The sequence below is a fragment of the Oncorhynchus kisutch genome, linkage group LG2 (assembly GCF_002021735.2).
Source record: "Oncorhynchus kisutch isolate 150728-3 linkage group LG2, Okis_V2, whole genome shotgun sequence".
Lineage (NCBI taxonomy): Eukaryota > Metazoa > Chordata > Actinopteri > Salmoniformes > Salmonidae > Oncorhynchus > Oncorhynchus kisutch.
The window spans coordinates 52266398-52287010 of NC_034175.2; the positions used below are offsets into that span (position 1 = coordinate 52266398).

At 41.4% G+C, this 20613-nt stretch overlaps 1 protein-coding gene across 1 annotated transcript in view; it reads left to right on the forward strand.

Annotated features, from left to right (window-relative positions):
• The window catches only part of lrp1bb (low density lipoprotein receptor-related protein 1Bb), a 297890-nt gene that overhangs the window by 24093 nt on the left and 253184 nt on the right, over nucleotides 1-20613 (forward strand). The window contains exon 3 of the mRNA XM_031802153.1: nucleotides 13477-13614. Within this exon, the coding sequence (XP_031658013.1) occupies nucleotides 13477-13614 (138 nt within the window). The remainder of the gene's footprint in view (nucleotides 1-13476; nucleotides 13615-20613) is intronic.

Genomic DNA, 20613 nt, shown 5'->3' on the forward strand with positions numbered 1-20613 from the left:
CCTATGACAGCAATAGATTAAGACAACTTCCCGTTTGTCTGGGCTTGCTAGCAGTAGCCAGCAGCCCTGGGTGTAACATTGCACCCTGGGAGAAGAAATGCACTCTGAGAACTTCAGAAATGAGCTTCAAAGTGTTTTTATGTTGTTTTGGAACTAAACTATTAATTTAATACATTACATTACTTAGCTGTAATGAATAATGAATCTTAGGTCTAATAAATGTAAACTGGTCCAATATTAGGGCCATAGATGAGAACATGCAGCAATTACATCATAAAACAGTTTAGATAATTGTAAAATCATTTGTCTGCTCTGAGTCTCAGATATGGTTTTGCATAAGGAAAATTAAAGATATTTTTCAGTTATTTATTTAATATGGTGTTTTTTTGTTGTTGCAAGAAATTGAATAAAGAATAGTTCTACCAGTAATACACACATTGTTTAATGTTTAAAAAATAAAGCCCAGTGGTTATTCTGTGACTTCAGCTAATATTCTTTTTTTTCTGTGGTATAATTTTGGTATTGAGTATGGTTTTGGTACTGAGTATCGTGTTTTTATACAATGAGTGGGTCTAATCCTGAATGCTGATTGGTTAAAACCACATTCCAGCCGGTGTCTATTCCACAATTTACCACCGGCTAAATCTGTGACATTAAATGCCTATTTACTCTGTTCCATTTGACTGCACAATCCACTGTCTTGTCAACCCAGCCATTCAATTTATAAACTTCCTCTCCACTATAAAAGCACGTAGACTTTAGCTCACGTTTCTTTTAGTCTAACATTTCGTTTTCAGCAGCGGAGATCTGTTTAAACCTTGCTGTCTGCCTCTCTGACATTTGCTAAATTGTTTCAGTATTCAAATGTAATCTCTATCTGTCCAATATTAAAGAATGTTTCGGGAGTCGGGATGAGAGACAGGTAGGCAGCTTTTCTCGGCCAGTCGAAATCATGAATCCGCATCATTTTTATGGATATACAGTACCAGTCAGGTTTGGACACACCTACTCATTCCAGGATTTTCTTTATTTTCACTATTTTCTACATTGTAGCATAATAGTGAAGACATCAAAACTATAAAATTACACATATGGAATCATATATTAAACAAAGAAGTGTTAAACATCAAACATATATTTGAGATTTTTCAAAGTAGCCACCCTTTGCCTTCATCACAGCTTTGCACACTCTTGGCAATCTCTCAACCAGGTCATGAGGTAGTCACCTGGAATGCATTTCAATTAACAGGTGTGCCTTGTTACATTTGCGGAATTACTTTCCTTCTTATGCGTTTGAGCCAGTTGATATGACAAGGTAGGGTTGGTATACAGAAGATAGCCCTATTTGGTAGAATACCATATCCATTATGGGAAGAAAAACACAAATAGGCAAAGAGAAATGACAGTCCATCATTACTTTAAGACATTAAGGTCAGTCAAACTTTGAAAGTCTCTTCAGCTGCAGTTGCAAAAACAATTAAGCTCTATGATGAAACTGTCTCTCATGAGGACTGCCACAGGAAAGGAAGACCCTGAGATACCTCTGCTGCAGAGGATAAGTTCATTAGAGTTACCTCAGAAATGCCTCAGAAATTGCAGCCCAAAAAAATGCTTCACAGAGTTCAAGTTACCGACACATCTCAACAAATGTTCAGAGGAGACTGCGTGAATCAGGCCTTCATGGTCGAATTGCTGCAAAGAAACCACTACTAAAGGACACCAATAGTAAGAAGAGACTTGCTTGGGCCAAGACACACGAGCAATGGATATTAGACCGGTGGAAATCTGTCCTTTGGTCTGATGAGTCCAAATTAGAGATTTTTGTTTCCAACCGCTGTGTCTTTGTGAGACACAGAGTAGACACAGACTAGGTGAACGGATGATCTCCGCATGTGTGGTTCCCACCATGAAGCATGGAGGAGGAGGTGTGATGGTGTAAGGGTGCTTTGCTGGTGACACTGTCAGTGATTTATTTAGAATTCAAGACACACTTAACCAGCATGGCTACCACATCATTCTGCAGCAATACGCGATCCCATCTGATTTGCGCTTAGTGGGACTATAATTTGTTTTTCAGCAGGACAATGACCCAACACATCTCCAGGCTGTGTAAGGGATATTCAACCAAGGAGCGTGATGGAGTGCTGCATCAATTGACCTGGCCTCCACAATCACCTGACCTCAACCAAATTGAGATGGTTTGGGATGAGTTGGACCGCAGAGTGAAGACAACTCCTTCAAGACTGTTGGAAAAGCATTCCAGGTGAAGAGTGTTTAAAACTGTCATCAAGGCAAAGGGTGTCGACTTTGAATAATCTCAAATACAAAATATATTTTTATTTGTTTAACACTTTTTGGGTTACTACATGATTCCATATGTGTTATTTCATAGTTTTGATGTCTTCACTATTATTGTACAAAGTATTAAATAGTAAAAATAAAGAAAAACCCTTGATTGAGTAAGTGTCCAAACTTTTGACTAGTACTGTTTACAAAAATTATCAATAGAAAACCGGTAAAACCAAATTAAGTGCAGCTAGTTTGCAGTCTTTCCCGCCACAGTTTGATGTGATTGTGTTAGCCGTGTTGTTGATTAGCTCTTGAAGAACAAAATCCTGACGAGAAAGCACATTTTCTATGCCAGGTGAAATTGTGCATCATTAGCTCATAAATGTCACTAGAAAACAGCTTAAACAAATATAAATGCAGCTATTTTGATTTGTTATTCTGGCTGCACTGTTAGCCGTAGTTGGCTAGCTAGCAAGCAAGGGATAAGAAAGTTGCCAGCCAGTATATCAATGGAACATTTAGAATGAACGACTGGGTCGCGTCCGCCGGGACAGAACAAAAAGACTGGTTGTGTCTGGCAACAGAACCGACAGAACGAACGACCGACTGGCTCCGGTTGCAACCCAAGATTTGTGTCGGGACTATATCTTGTGGAAGGATGAAATTGATCAAAATAAAGTTATTTTCAATGTTAGATTTTTACCCCCTTTTCTCCCCAATTGGTAGTTGCAGCCTTGTCTCATCGCTGCAACTTCCATACTCCCGACAAGGCGAAGGTTGAGAGCCTTGCGTCCTCCGAAACACAACCCAGCCAAACCGCACTGCTTCTTGACACAATGCCCACTTAACCCGGAGGCCAGCCACACCAATGTGTCAGAGGAACACCATACACCTGGCGACCGTGTCAGCGTGCATGCGCCCGGCCCATCACAGGTGTACTAGAGCGCAATGGGGAAAGGACATCCCGTCCGGCTGCGACAGAGCCTGGACTCGAACCAGTGGCACAGCGATGCAGTGCCTTAGACCACTGCACCACTCGGGAGACCCCAAAATACCCCAAAATGTTTTTAATGAAAATATGTAAATCATTATTTGAATATGTTGGTAAACCATTTAATAAAAGTGATAATGCCCTCGAAGCCAGTGTTGAGGATATTGTCACAGGCCTAACAACACCCATACCAATATACAGTGCATTCAGAAAGTATTCAGACCCTTTGACTTTTTCAATATTATGTTACTCTTACAGCCTTACGTAATATATGTAATGGCGCGGGAGGGGATGGCTGCCGTTTTATGGGCTCCTAACCAACTGTGATATTTTTTTTTTTTTTTTTGCATTGTTTTATTTTGTACATAATGTTGCTGCGACCGTCTCTTGTGACTGAAAAGAGCTTCTGGACATCAGAACACCAATTACTCACAACGAACTGGACGAAGATTTTTTCTTTAATGAGTCTGACGTGAAGCATATAATGCTTCCCGGAGACCAGGCCCAAATCCTCGTCATCCGCGTGAAGAAAAGACGGAAATACAGAGGGCGGAGTTCTGGGTGCCTTGTGAGAATTCGTCGGCGAGTGAGTAAACCACCACTACTCTCTGTATTAATGGCCAAAGTGCAATCATTGGAAAACAAACTGGACGATCTACGATTAAGACTATCCTACCAACGGGACATTAAAAACTGTATTATCTTGTGTTTCTGGCTGGCTTCTCCATGTTTCGGTAGGACAGAGCAGCTACGTCTGGCAAGATGAGGGTGTCTAGTGGTCAATAATTGCTGGTGTGAATGTCTAATATTAAAGACGTCTCAAGGTATTGCTCGCCTGAGGTACAGTAGAATACCTCATGATAGTCTGTAGACCACACTATCTACGAAGAGAGTTCACATCTGTTTTATTCATGACTGTATATTTAACACCACAAACCGATGCTGGCACTAAGACCGCACTAAACGAGTAGTATAAGGCCATAAGCAAACAAGAAAATGCTCATCCAGAGCGGCACTCCTCGTGGCCAGGGACTTTAATCCAGGCAAGCTTAAATCCTTTTTACCTAATTTCTGTACAACCAGAGGAAAAAAAACTCTAGACCACCTTTACTCCACACACAGAAATGCATATGAAGCTCTCCTTCGCCTTCTATTTGGCAAATCTGACCCTAATAATATTCTCCCGATTCCTGCTTACAAGCAAAAACTAAAGCAGGATGTACCAGTGAATAGGGAAGTGGTCGGATGCTGTGCTACAGGACTGTTTTTCAAGCACAGACTGCAATATGTTCCCAGGATTCATCCTTTGGCATTGAGGAGTATACCACCTCAGTCACCGGCTTCATCAATAAGTGCATTGATGATGTTGTCCCCACAGTGACCGTACGTACATTTCCCAACCAGAAGCCGTAGATTACAGGCAAAATCCGCACCGAGCTAAAGGCTAGAGCTGCCGCTTTCTAGGGGTGGGACACTAATCCGGACGCTTATAATAAATTATGCTATGCCCTCAACGAACCATTTAACAGGCAGTGTCAATACAGGTGTAAGAGTGAATCCTAATACACTGGCTCTGACATTCGTCAGATGTGGCAGGGCTTGAAAACTATTATGGACCTCAAAGTGAAACCCAGCCGCGAGCTGCCCAGTGACGCGAGCCTACCAGATGAGCTAAATGCTCAATTTGAGGCAAGCAACACTGAAGCATGCATGATAGCACCAGCTGTTCCAGACGACTGTGTGATCACGCTCTCTGTAGCCGATGTGAGCAAGACCTTTAAACAGGTCAACATTCACAAAGCTGAAGGGACAGACGGATTACGAGGACGTGTACTCAAAGCATGCGCGGACCAACTGTCATGTGTCTTCACTGACAATTTTGAACCTCTCCCTGGCCGAGTCTGTAATACCTACATGTTTCAAACATACCACCATAGGCCCTGTGCCCAAGAAAGCGAAGGTAACCTGCATAAATGATTACCGCCCCGTAGCATTCACGTCGGTAGCCATTAAGTGCTTTGAAAGGCTGGTCATGGCTCACATCAACACCATCATGCCAGAAACCCTAGACTCACTCCAATTTGCATACCGCCGCAACAGATCCAAAGATGACGCAATCTCAATCTCAAACACACTACACACTGCCCTTTCCCACCTGGACAAAAGGAACACCCTTGTGAAAATGCTGTTCATTGACTATAATTCAGCATTCAACACCATAGTTCCCACGAAAATCATCACTAAGCTAAGGACCGTGGGACTAAACACCTCCCTCTGCAACTGGATCCTGAAATTTCTGACATGCCACCACCAGGTGTTAAGGGTAGGCAACAACACATCTACCACGCTGATCCTCAACACTGGGGCCCCTCAGGGGTGTGTGCTTAGTCCCCTCCTTTACTCCCTGTTCACCCATGAATGCGTGGGCAAACACTACTCCAGCACCATCATGAAGTTGGAGTGCTGCAGAAATGGTTGTCTTTCTGGAAGGTTCTCCCATCTCCACAGAGAATCTCTGGAGCTCTGTCAGAGTGTCCATTAGGTTCTTTGTCACCTCCCTGACCAAGGCCCTTCTCCCACGATTTCTCAGTTTAGCCAGGCGGCCAGCTCTAGGAAGAGTCTTGGTGGTTCCAAACTTCTTCCATTTAAGAATGATGGAGGCCAGTGCCCTTCCACAGATCTTTGCCTCGACACAATCCTGTCTCGGAGCTCCACAGACAATTCCTTCAACCTCATGGCTTGGGTTGTGCTCTGACATGCACTGTCCACTTTGGGACCATATATAGACAAGTGTTTGCCTTTTCAAATCATGTAAAAATCCATTGAATTTACCACAGGTGGACTACAATCAAGTTGTAGAAACATCTCAAGGATGATAAATGGAAACAGGATGCACCTGAGCTCAATTTTGAGTCGCATAGCAAAGGTTCTGAATTCTTATGCAAATAAGGTATTTCTGTTTTTGAAAAATTCTACATTTGCAAAATAATCTACAAACTTGTTTTTGCTTTATCATATGCTATTGTTGTTGATGCTATTGGGGTTAAAGTTGTAAGTTCAGCTTACTCCTACTCTTGGAGCCGTGTTCTATATATTTTCGTGAGCTTGATAGCTTTTTTCCAAACTTGAATACACCCACTCCCATTGTTTCCTTAGCACTGTTCGTCAAACAAATGAACTGGCAATTTTCAGACGGACCTTATAAATATTGCTCATGCCATTTATTCCCATCCAAAGTGCTACTCAGACATTCCTCCACTGTCAGAGACCCAACATGACATAATGTAGCTCAAACACTCTTCTAGCTTTAAATAACTCAGCAGGGTCTCAAAAAGATTGACAACAGTGATAGCGCTGTGAATTAGTAGTGAAGTGAGGAGCTGACTATTCCCTAAGGGACAGTGCACTCTCTCATTCATGTCTCATTGTTCAGACACACACCCCTACAAACTAGCATCTTAAGTTTGGGACCTTTATTTTACCTTGTAGGTGTGCAGAGAGAATATTACCATTCACATCATCAGCTTAGGGAGTTGCAGCGGAGAAAAGAGGTGGCTGATTAGGTGGCCATGGTAAGGCGACTTGGTTTAGAATTCATCCGGGACACTGGGCTTGTCATTCCTCCTCTCACTACAAGTGTCATGGGCAATTAATGACCACTCCGTGTCAGGACCTTGGTTTACCATCTCATCCACAGGATTGTACCCTTTGCAGGGTAGTGCCTAATCACTGCCCTGGCCTGGGGCATTGGTGTCTGCTTTCACCAGAGGGATTTTTTCCTTCTAATGCCCCATCTAACACCTCTTCCAGCAGCAACACCACTGGTCTCCCTTCCAGGGATGGACCAGGACCAGCTGCTTAGTTCTCAGACAATAGCTAGCAGGATAGTTGGTGTGGCGTTATGCAGGAATGTATTACATTGGCATATGTCTGTCTCAAGTTGGGGCTCCTGAGTGGCGCAGCAGTCTAAGGCACTGCATCTCAGTGGTTGAGGCATCACTACAGACACCCTGGTTCAATTCCAGGCTGTATCACAACCGGCCGTGCAGAAGCTACAAAAAAGTGCAAGGAGTCCTAGTTCCGCAATAAATTGTTGTTTTGTTCCATAATGTCCATTACTAGTGTCCAATTAGCTGCATTTGCTACCACTTTCAGCTCACGTGCCCAAAAGCTGACGCTGGTCCAGGCGAACTCGGACGAAAACATCAAAATATATTTTCCAGGTCGAATAAACTGGTCAAACTAAGTAGAGAATCAATCCTCAGGATGTTATTTTCATATATATCCAATAACATTCCAACCGGAGCATAAGTTTTCATCTGCAGCCAAATGGAATGATGGTGATATCAACAGACAAATGCGCAACAGGGAAATTGCATTCTGCAAGTACAGAGACTCATTCCCCTCCCATTCGGTCTAAGTTCACACCAGAGGCTCCATTCCACGTTCTACTGAGTGAGGACATCTAGTGGAAGGCGTAGGAAGTGCTAACAGATCCATATCTTGTTTGGAAGTGAAGAGGCGATGACTTAAAATTAGACCCGCATTCAGAATTTCACTTCCTGTTTGGAAGATTGCCTGCCCTATGAGTTCTGTTATACTCACAGACATAATTCAAACAGTTTTAGAAACTTCAGAGTGTTTTCTATCCAATAGTAATAATTCAATAGTAATATGCATATATTAGCAATCTAGGACAGAGTAGGATGCAGTTCACTATGGGCATGCAATTCATCCATAGTGAAAATACTGCCCCCTATCCCCAACAAGTTCCAACCCTTCTGACTCAGAGAGGTGCGGGGAGCTGCCATAATCGGCATCCATGTCTTCAGCGCTTCCCGAGCTGGCAAGGCAGTTAAAAACATCTACGTCTTTAACTGTCTTTGCTCAGAACGACAGATTGTTACTTGTCAGGTTGGGATTCTATCCAGCAAACTTTCGGTTACTGGCTCGAACCACTAGGCTAGGTGGTGTCATTGTTATAACAGTAACGTTATATTATGCTATTATATTATATTTATATTATGTCTTGTGTATTGAAAAAAAAATGAATATAAATAAAAGATGTCCATCAGGACAAAAAGCGTATTTCTCTCAAATGTTGTGCACACATTTGTTTACCTCCCTGTTAGTCAAAATTTCTCCTTTGCCAAGATAATCCATCCACCTGACAGGTGTGGCATATCAAGATTCTGATTAAACAGCATGATCATTACACAAGTGCACCTTGTGCTGGTGAGAATAGCGGGCTAATCTAAAATGTGCAGTTTTCTCATACAACCCAATGCCACAGATGTTTCAAGTTTTAGGAGCATGCAATTGGCATGCTGACTAAAGGAATATCCACCAAAGCTGTTGCCAGATAGAGAAATGAGCATTCAGTTATCATAAGCCACCTCCAACGTTGTTTTAAAATATTTGGCAGTAGGTCCAACCGGCCTAACAACCGCCGACCACGTGCATGGCGTCGTGTGGGTGAGCAGCTTGCTTATGTCAATGTTGTGAACAGAGTTTTTTAAGCTTTCTGTGACCAACAGATGCATAACTGTATTTCCAGTCATGTAAAATCCATAGATTAGGGCCTAATGCATTTATTTCAATTGACTGATTTCCTTGTATGAACTGTAACTCAGTAAAAAAAATTTTTTTAACTGTGCGCTTATATTTTTTGTTAAGTATGGAATAAAAATGTATCATTGTGATCTTCCAAGACATTAATTCAGCTTTTATCTCAACTTTACTGAACAAGCACCATTGTGAGATCTGGCAGAGTACGTCCGTGTACTGAAGAAACAATTGAAGCACACCTAGCCTACTCTTTTGCCTGTACAAAATTTGGTGATGCAGAAACGAGAGACCACAAAATCTGAGAATATTTGGCCAACAAAACATTTCTGGTTGGTCTCAAGGAATGTAAAACCGTTAAGAAAGGAGACTTTCAAAACGGTATTGAGTTAAGAAGCAGCAAAACAGGCTACATTGGTTCCTTCTTTAAAAGTTGCAGCGAATTGCGGTGCAGCTTGCATGGTGCCGCAGAAATCTATGGCACATTATTTAAGTGTGAACCACTGTTACCGTTAATGCGAGTTAGTGCTAGTTTGACCACCAGAGGGCATCTTTGAGAAACATTTGGCAGCCGCCAATAATGGCTGTACTAGAGATTGCAGGTACGCGCGAGATCGGCTTCAATTCCCCGACGGGGAGGAAGGAGTAGGATGTCCTTGTAAATAAGAATTTGTTCATAACTGATTCCATATGTGTTATTTCATACTTGTGATGTCTTCACTTTTATTCTTCAATGTAGAAAATAGCAAAAATAAAGAAAAACCCTGGAATGAGTAGATGTGTCCAAATCTTTGACTGGTACTTGCTTAATTAATTTGATTAATATTATGGCGTTTTTATTCTAAGGAAAATGAAAAACCCTCTGGGTTTCCTTTAGGATGGAATGGAAAATATGTCACTGTCCAACGTGATGGTCAGGAGTACAGTACTGGTCTATTTAGCTAAAGAATCCAGTGTGCTGCGGGAGAACCGGGTTCAATTCACCAATGGGGAGGAAGGAGTAGGGTGTCCTTATAAATAAGTATTTTTCCTTTAACTGACTTGCCTAGTTAAATAAAGGCTACACTAACAGCATAACATTTCAACACTCTAATTACCGAATTCTAGTCTAACTAATACCCAAACGGAGATTCAGTGAAAATAAAAATCTCATTGATTTATCAAAACCAGTCCCCATGTTTGTCTCAGAGCAGCATGAAACGGTGCTAAAATAGTTGTAGGCTTTTGCTTCAAATCCTATTGCTTCCATCTTCAATATGCTATTTTTTTAAATAACACCTACACCACTTTTAACAGCACATTACTCAACACTAGTGAAACTCATGTCGCCTACGGTAGCCCTACAGTATATCAAAAAACATGACGTGACTCTCCGCCAATAATTACATATAGAGGATTCAAATTAAAAATGCATTTTGCACTGCGGGAGCCCCCATCCACTCCGGAGCCCCCATCCACAAAGTATCAAAATACAGAGAGGTGTTGGGTAAAGGTATATTGTCCTACAAACAGCCCATAATGGGCTATTATTATACTGTACATGGGGTCCAGGTCAGGATAACCAAAACATTCCTTTAATAAATGCGGAAGACACATTTAAGTTGTGCAGCTGACTAGGTATCCCCCTTTACCTATATGATTTTAGGATGGTAGCTGAATAGTAAAAAAACATCTCATCGGCCAAAACTCAACAGCGCGTCCCTAGGCAGAATGTTCTTTGATTGAAACAAAATACAGGAAGGCTATATAGTTTGTGAACCATCTACTCTAATTTTCTCACAAAACAGTAATTCAAGAAGATCTACTGTAAATGCATATTCCCATGAAACTAATTGAGTTCAAATTATTGGCTGCAGCTTGGACATTTCACTGGTAATGCTCAAAGAATTGTCATTCACAATTGATTAATAATGCCATGGCCTATTTTGAACGACTACTAAAAATCTAAACAGTTCTTGAGACAATATGTGTGGGGATAGGCAGACATTGCAATTGGAGGATGCATTCTATGCATATTCTATAATGATATTCACTAGTCTACATACTGTATGTCGATACAAACGTTGACAATTAATGACGTCATATTTCTCCGGCACCTACAAAATGTGCACTACACCATGAGTGGGAGGGAGATTTGTGTGTGTGTGTTGAGGGGGGGGGATTCATGTAGGCTACACTGTCCCACTAATGTCCCGCAAAATCATCCTGTTGTCCAGCATTTTGGTATTTTAAATGTGGTCACCCTACCTGCATTTTGCCAGTTGTGTGGTATAAAAAAAATATCTATCATGTAAATGTCATCGAATTGCATGACATTTTTTATGTGGAAATCCTAAAAACATGTCTGCTCAACTGTATTCCACTATCCCTCCCCCCCAGCACCCCCAACTCTAAACATCTTCCCCCTTGTCTGGACCTGATTCATTTATTAATCAATTATTGTGAGACTTGAGATGTGCCACTCTGATCTACAGTAATTGGAGAGACTTAAATATCACAACTTGGTAAACAAAGACATCAGTTACAGGAGCTACAGTTCCCTGCATTTGGCATCTATCTACCCACTGAAGACATGCCATACCTAATTATCTAAACTTTATATTCCCTGGCTGTTTGATGTGTTGAAATATAAGTTTTGTTAACTTTTCCACGGACCCTACAGCACCATAATGAGCAGAATGTGGTTGGTAGTTTTGCGCTGAGCTAAGTAGAGTGATTGTCATCCTCTCTCAACTGTAGAGAGACCATCTGTGTGTTCCTGTATGGTGGATCAGAATCAATGAATATTCATGCCTTTCTCTCATTGCATTAGATCAGTGCACACGCAGCAAGAGAATTGGGACATGTTGTCAGAGACCTAAACATTCTTTTGTTAACTACCGTAAATAGATTCTGTGGATGGAGTAACAATATAATGTGTTTGTAAATTATTTGGATGCATTAAGAAAATGGCTCTGTGGATGAGCAGCGAGTGTCGATTTTCCCTGTATGGTATTTACGTTGAAAAGCATTTTTCAAGTGAATATACTGGAAGTGGTCACACCCTTTTCTCTTCAAATGTTGTGATTTTTGCTGCACCTCTTTTTCTCATGTTGGTTGAAGCGTTAGGTGACTCCTCTCCTAGTATAATAATACTAGGGCAAAGAGTGCAACCTATTGTGTGCAATGTTGGCTTCATTCCGAAATTAATAGGATTTATCACTCAGGTCTCAGAGGAACAATGTGAAAAGAGCCCAGTTGATTTGGCTGCCATTTTGCTCATGTATGAAAGGGTCACTTATATTTCACTTTGCCTAAATCTTGCATATCCTTAGGGCTGGGTTGAGGTGTCTAAGAAATAAGAGACTTAAAAAGATCTCATATGCATTACATGTAATAATGCAGGCCTGAGAGTAGAGACCATGGCATGATTACAGGGAATCATCATGGTTTCACATCTATTGCGCCAACAAATATATTCTTTAAATCTCTTGGGAATGACAGACCATTTTGTAATGGCCACCTTAATTGTGGCATCATCCTGCCTTATGAAGTATAAATGAAAGCTGTTAAGAAGTAATGGCTCAGCGAGGATGGTTCAAGTGCTCTTGGTTGGATATGAGTTCGTATAGAGCTACATGGAGGAACTCTGGGGATCGGTAAGAGATCCTGTCTCGTGTAACAATAAATCTCCTTGTTAAGTGGCTAGTGTTGACGTTATGGTAATTGATACCAATGCAGTTAAGGTGCAATGTGACACATTTACAATGCTGGCTGCTTGGGTCAGATGTATTTTATGTACTCTGGTGGGCTGCTGCCACGCAGATGAGGGTCACCTATATGCCTCATGAATCCTTAAACAGCTGTTTCCTCTCTGCTCTGTGTGTGTGTGCTCGCACGCCCGTGGTTACACACTGTTATAGGTTTCCGTGTGTGGTTCAGGAGCGTGGCTTTCCCATTGTAGCTCACTGAACATCTGTTGTGTATAAAGAACAATGCCGTCAAGTGTAAACAGAATTTGCATATGCCTTCTATATATTTTACTCTGATGTGCTTCTGTGAATGGTAATCATGTTTTCTGTAGAGGAACAGCGCTGTGGGAAAAGATTATAGAGTATGAAAATAAAATGTCTCCAAACAATGATCATAAAAATAAATGCTTTTATGAGTAATTAGGTATAGTGATTAGTGTTGTGTAATTTATTGTTGATTGTCTGCTCATAGCTCAAGGTTTCAACTGTGCATTCTGAGGGTTTATTATCAAATGCACAATATGGCAATTCAGTTAATCACCTATGGGTGTTCCATAGAATCTAACACCTAGAATTAGGTAATGAACATTAGAGCTGGGAATTTCCAGCGACATCACGATGCAAGACGTACCACGATTGTCACGATTTTATATGTATTGCGATTTGATACTGCAATTTTATTGTGATTTGATGTTGCAAACTTATTGCTCACTATGCCTGATGCGGAGAGACAGGAGAGAGCATCAGAAAACGAGTTTTAATCAGTCATGGAAATAAGTGCTGAAAACATGTTGGCTCACTTTTTATAGCTAGGAGAACAAGCTCACTATTTATAGCTAGGATAACAAGCTATAGGATGAAAAATACCAGAATTTTTAGTGACTGTCTTCTCTGTTCCAGGTGCGGGGGACGTGGTGGTGAGATGTCCCCTGAATCACATACAGTGCATAGGGACCAGGAAGTGCATTCACTTCAACAAGCTCTGCAACGGAGCCATAGACTGTGAGGATGGCTTCGATGAAGGAGTTCACTGTAGAGGTAAGAGCTGGTTGTATCTCATTCACGTCCATGAACGCTGAATGGACCACTTCAACAACACTGTTATTGGTGAAGCATGTGGTATAGTTATTTTTAGACAGCAGTATGTCTTTCACCAATAATAAACTCTTATCTTATTACTATAATAGTGCATTAGACCAGTTTCCCTTTCTAGTGTGGTATGGTTTAATTTTGGTAGTGCAGCTGCTCTTTTATAATTTGCCCTCTCTAGTCAAACACTGTGAGCTTGCCAAGGTTACTTCCTATCACCCAGGTAGGTTGTCAGTAACAGAGCCGGTGATTGGCTGGACCAGCAGGTCACTAGCACCAAGTGTTGTGTTGTACACAGGTTGTTGTTGCTCACAACATTCTAAAGCTGCAACACCAAGCTGCTATAGACACCTGGCTTACTGGGATACTGACAAAGCCCACCCACCGGGCAGTGCTGATTAAGTACTCGTTAGCTGCAGTCAGCTTGGCCGGTACGGACAATACTGTGACCTTTTTTGACCTGGAAGACATACAAGTCACACTGTGTGTCGATTCAAGGTAATGATCTTTGCTTTTGATTCGAGGAAATGCTGAAAACAGTCAAAACGCATCCCATTCACTGGGATACCACTGGACATTTCATTGGCTGTTCTGTTCAATACAATGTCTGATGCATTGGCTTGGTGTGTTGGCGGAGAGTAAGACAAAGGAAAGGAATTATTATTGCATTAATATTGATCTCAAAGTGGTTGACATTGTAATAGAGCAACTGCGTAATTGTATTTGTTTTCTTTAACCCTCTTAAAATGTATGATTTTGAATGACTATTACCTCCCAAAGTGATTTCATACAGTATTTGTTGAGTGTGCAGTTTAACTGCTGTACTGTATATAGCCTATAGACAGCTACAGGGCTGTCATTGGCCTGTGAGATCTAAACTCCATGCAGGCCTCAATGCAATAGTGCATTCTAGCCACGTCCTGTCAACCAGCATTTACCTAATCCATTCACTAAGAAGTTGTTTGAAGCCCTGTTAAGATTTTTTACGAACAAAAAAATCGATCAATAATTGTAACAGTTGTACTGGCTCTTGTTTTAACTGTCATACTCCTCCTCAAGTTACTCATATCTGGCACCCTGCAGGGATTGACTGTGGAAGTATATCTGATTTGTGGCCTTTTTAGTGATTCCATGGGATGGAATATTACAAACGCATCTCATTTGGCCGGAGTGGGAGTGGCAGTGACCTGTTGGGCTCAGCTCAGGTTGGGACACATATGTTCTACTTCACCATTATGCACATAGAGAGCACTGAGAGCAGAGCAGGCTCGATAGGAGGTAGAACAAACGGAGGAGGAATTGAGGTCACAAAGAGAAGTTAGAGAGAGAACCAGCTGGGTCTATGACAACTTTTCCTGCTACCACCTCCTCCCTTTCTTCTCTTATGAATATACATGGATAAATCCCAGGAGGGCATAATACCAAGGTACCCATATGGAAAAGCACTAAACCCTTCTCTCTCACCTTCAGAAAACGTGTTTATTTTTAATCACATACTCCACTCGGGGCAGTGCACGCTGGAACTCCTTCTCACAGGACTGCATGCCATGATGAACTTTTTCCACTGAGCCACCTGGCTCTGTTTGCTTAGTACGGTCTGTAAAGTAGCTTGAGGTAACTAACCTTCCTGAAGTCTACAGGTGCAGTGGCGGGAACATAGAGCAAACTGGCAACTGTACTCATATACTGCACATACTGTAACCACAATATCACCACAGCATACTTCACACACTTACAGTGGTTGCTCAACTAAAAGTTTTGAGATTATGCTGTGGGATTTAGAGATAATTTGTGGGCTATTACGGGCTTTTAGCAGGAAAAAAGACTTGCCAACACCTCTCTGTATTTTAATACTTTGCAAGGCAATCAGCATAAAAAAAATGTGTGAATGGGGCCTCCCGAGTGGCGCAGCGGTCTAAGACACTGCATCACAGTGCAAGCTAAATTCCTACAGATGCTGGCTCGATACCAGTGCCGGCTGCGCCTGGGAGACCCATGGGGCGACAGTGGGCTTTTGGTTTCTCTCCCTCTAAAAACAGAAATAAATAATTCTAAATAACAAATTGGCTTTATTTACAAATTAGTAAGAATGTCTCACCCCATGTTCAAGAATGGCCTTTCTCACTCACTTTAGGTAATTTGGAGAGAAAAAATTGTCTCCAAAATATTGTTATTTTTTAAACAAGCCATAGAAAGATGGATCCAATTTCAGTTTAATCCACCAGAAAAGACAGAGCAAAGAATACAACAAATATTGTAAATAAACTCAAATATACTAATTGAAAATAAAACAAACATTGTTGTCTGTACTAGATTTTCCGTTACTCCTGAAAGCCCTAATCTTCTCACTTAAATGAATAGAGATCCTGGTCATGGTGCTACAGTATGTTGTTATAGCATAATCAAATTGAGGACAATCGGCGATCTGCTGTATACTTATGGCCTATTGTAAGCTGAAAGTCACACCTTTCCAGTACTCCTCATCCCAAACCCCAGCCTTAACACAGTTACCATTCAAAAACAAGCTGTTTATCTAAAAACAAATGACATTGCGAGCAAAGAGAACAGAGGAAATGGACATCGTTTTTATCAAGCCAGCTACTTTCTATGTTGCTACCCGTTCCAGGGTGTCATGACATGCCCTTTCTGGGTGTAGATTGTGCCCTCCCCCTCTCTCTCTCCTAACCCAGGTTTTATTACCTCAGGTCATAAATACCAGGTAGAAACTGCCATGCAGTATTGAGGGAGAGAGTCTCAGAACAAAGAGCTTCTCTCGCCAAAACTCCTAATCCACAAAATGGGTGAACTGAACAATATTTATATTTTTGAGAATATGGGAATGGTCCGTAGGTAATTAAAGAACATTCCTGTCAAAGTAGTTTTATTCTGTGAAATCAGGGAAGGACAGGAGAACTATATAACTGTACCTCTGTGTGTGTATACTTCACAGTGATCAGATTTACATCTAGTTGTTGTATAAAATTAATGAGTAAAGATTAAACTATTTGTGAAATTATGTAATGTGATATTGGCCTTCTAAAAGAGATACTTGTTAAGATGTAAAGTTTTAACTAGTCAGTGGCCACCAAGATTGAACTCTTTGGCCTGAATGCCAAGTGTCACATCTGGAGGAAACCTTGCACCATCCTTACGGTGAAGCATGGTGGCGGCAGCATCATGCTGTGGGGATGTTTTTCAGCGTCAGGGACAGGAAGACTAGTCAGGATTGACGGAAAGATTAATGGAGCAAAGTACAGAGAGATCCTTGATGAAAACCTGCTCCAGAGCACTCAGGACCTCAGACTGGAGCGAAGGTTCACCTTGCAATAGGACAACGACCCTAAGCACACAGCTAAGACCATGCAGTAGTGGCTTCAGGACAAGTCTCTGAATGTCCTTGAGTGGCCCAGCCAAAGCCCGGACTTGAACCCATTCGAACATGTCCGGAGAGACCTTAAAATAACAAAGGGAAACCTAGCAATGAGCTTCCCAGTGAGGCGAGCCTACCAGACAAACTAAATGCCTTCTATGCTCGCGTTGAGGCAAGCGACGCTGAACCATGCATGAGAGCACCAGCTGTTCTGGATGACTGTATGATCACGCTCTCTGTAGCCGATGAGAGTAAGACCTTTTAACAGGTTAAAATCCTGACCCCAGGTGGTGAGGATAAGCAACAACACATCCGCCACGCTGACCCTCAACACAGGGGCCCCTCAGGGGTGAGTGCTTAGCCCCCTCCTGTACTCCCTGTTCACCCATGACTGCGTGGCCACACACTACTCCAACACCATCATTAAGTTAATGACACAAAGGTACTAGGTCTGATCCTCAACAACGATGAGAGAGCCTACAGGGAGGAGGTCAGACCTGGCAACCTCTCCCTCATTGTCACTAAATGTATTTATAAAGCCCCTTTTACATCAACAGATGTCACAAACTGCTTATACAGAAACCCAGCCTAAAACCCCAAACAGCAAGCAACGCAGATGTAGAAGCTTGGTATGGCAACTGCTCGACATCCGACCGCAAGATGCTACAGAGGGTAGTGTGTACGCCCAGTACATCACTGGGGCTGTGCTCCCTGTCATCCAGGACTTTTGGTGTCAGAGGAAGGCCCTAAACATCAAAGACTCCAGCCACCCAAGTCACAGTCTGCTCTCTCTGCTACTGCACTGCAAGTGGTACCGTAGAACCAAATCTGGGACCAAATGGCTCCTGAACAGCTTCTACCCCAAAGCCATAAGACTACTGTACAGTTAATTAAATGGCTACGCAGACTTGGTGCTACAGACTGTTCAACCTCTACCTACATGTACTGGTACGTACTCCTTGTATATAGCCATCGATATAGTTATTTTATTGTGTTACTTTTAAAAAACTTTTCTTTTTTTTTTCCTTACAGAATTGTTTGGAAAGGGCTCGTAAGTAAGCATTTCACGGGAAAGTCTACACTTGTTGTGTTCGGCGCATGTGACATATACACTTTTATTTGACAGCCTTTCAGCTGATGGGGTTTTAGGCTGGGTTTTTGTATAAGCAATTTGTGACATCTGCTGATGTACAAAGAGCGTTATAAATACATTTGATTTGTTTTCATGGCGAAACTCAAGTCGCGCTGCATTTTTTCTGCCTCATGCACCAATTAATGTTGTTACTACTATGACCAGAGAAAGTGAAATATTCCTTGATTTTAAACAAGTCACAAGCCGCTAATAATAACAACGCAAGCCTATCGGAACACTTTGCTATACTCATTCATTGCAGTGGCAGTGCTGTTTGTAGCATAAGTGGAAGTAGAGAGAACTTGCATTTTATGGATTATACAAGTGTTGAACAAAGTGTTTACAGTGCTGAATAACAAATTAAATATGAACTTACTCATAAAAACAGCAGCTCTTTACTGTATTCGTTGAGTCTCTCTCAAGTCAAGTCAAGGAAACTATGCAGACATTATTGGTTCTGAAGAAATTTAAATAATTGTGATGTTAAGGTACAGTAAGCTTGTAGTACTGTACAAAGCAAATGAGAGAGGCACACCATACAGACTGATGAGAGCTCTAATAATTACCACTGAACCTGAACAGATTTCATTGGACGTCCAATGTTCTCCTGAACCAGTCACATTTATGGAAACATGGTCTCTTGTTACAGAAATACAACTGCAATAATAAGACTCCAGATGCCTTAAAACATTACAGTGATGAGGTGTAGCTGCCTGATGCCTTAAACACTGCACTGTTTTGACAGGCGCATCTCCGTTTGATCCACAGAATATGGACCTCTCTCTGGAGTGTGGGGGTAAACTGTGCTTTTATCCTAAAAGAAACACTACGCTGCTGATTTCTCATGTCAAACTGCCATCTGTCAAAATCTGTCTGTCTGTCTGTCTGCACTGCTCAGCCTTGTTAGATAAATGTTGAAATGTTCAGTCACTTTCTAATACATTTCATAACATTCCCCTATCCCAAAGTTTTAGTCTTTAGTCTTATAGGGTTTGGGCAGTATTCAGATGTTCATATCGTCATACCGTTCTTCTCTCATCCCAGGATATACAGTATTACCGTCTTAGTACACAAAGGGGCGCCAAAGAAACACAAACAAGCCCATTTGGCGTCTAGTAACAGAATGCTAACAAAGTTAGGACAAGTAATAGCGAACTTCCATTGGCTGCTAGCTAAATAAACAATTTGCATAGACAGGCAATCCAGCTCAAAAAGTTATGCATATATAGGTAGGAGCTACCTAATGTCATTTTTGGTGAGTTGGGACATTTACAAGCGAATGTGAATGAGAGACGTTGTGTGATTTAACAAAGTTTTGACACATACTTGTCTAAAGGAAGAACCGTACAGGCTCTGAAGCAGCATGTGTACACGATCTGTCTGTGTGGAGTCTGGAGTTGCAAGGGAAACAGGCCTGAATGCTCTGATCCGAGAAGAGAGGGGAGGAGCAGACAGGCTGAGAACGGAGAGGAGAAAAAAACGCATGGAAATCAAGTGGTTTGACTTCTCAAACATGTCAGAAAGCGAACACTGCAGTAGATGATGACCGTCACCTTATTAATTGCAAAATAAAACACATTAGAAATATCTTGCTGCATTTTGTAAACGCAGGTCTAAAATGCTCCTTGTAATTTCTGATTGGCATCAGACTCATTTTGTGCTTCAGTTACACTTGGATGAGAATTCACAAACAGGCATTCTATCAGCAGACAGCGCTCTGACTGATGTGTAGCTACTTTTCTCCAGTACTTTTCTCTGTGTAGCCAGCCTACTTTTCTCCAGTAAAATGAAATATTAACTTTAAGCAAAACATTAGGAAATGTAGTTGGCTACATTCTTTCTATGATTAACATTAGAAATATAAAAATATGTTTATGCAAACATTCATTGCAAACTCATTTACTCATGGCGTTGCACTTCTGTTGTCATCTGATGGAAATTAAGATATTTTCTGCCAAATGTCTTGCAATCATGTATTTTCTGTGAAGGAAAACTATAGTTGCACATCCCTGATCATTCTATTGAAGCAAAAAAACACAGTTGACTTTCAATATAAAACGCAACCCCAGTCAATACATAGCTGGACTCACCTGCTCCCGCTTTCTCCCATTGTGCTTTTAACAAACGAACCCCGTGACTGGCTCAACTGTTATGGGGAACTACTGTAAGGTACATAATGTAAAATAATGTGACAGGTGAAATTAATGACGCAATCTGCGTATTACAAAACTTTACTGTAGGTATTGACCATCCCATGGTTATTTCCAAATACCCCGATTTACAATATATACGGTATACTGCCCAAGCCTAGTCTTATACAGAATGTCTAAATTATGAGAACTGCATATATTGTGTTTCAGTTCACCTCTTCTATAGGAATAAAACTCCTTTCATCATCTTGTGTAGACACCAAGTAAGTGGGCCTAGAGGCTGTAAGTGATACAAA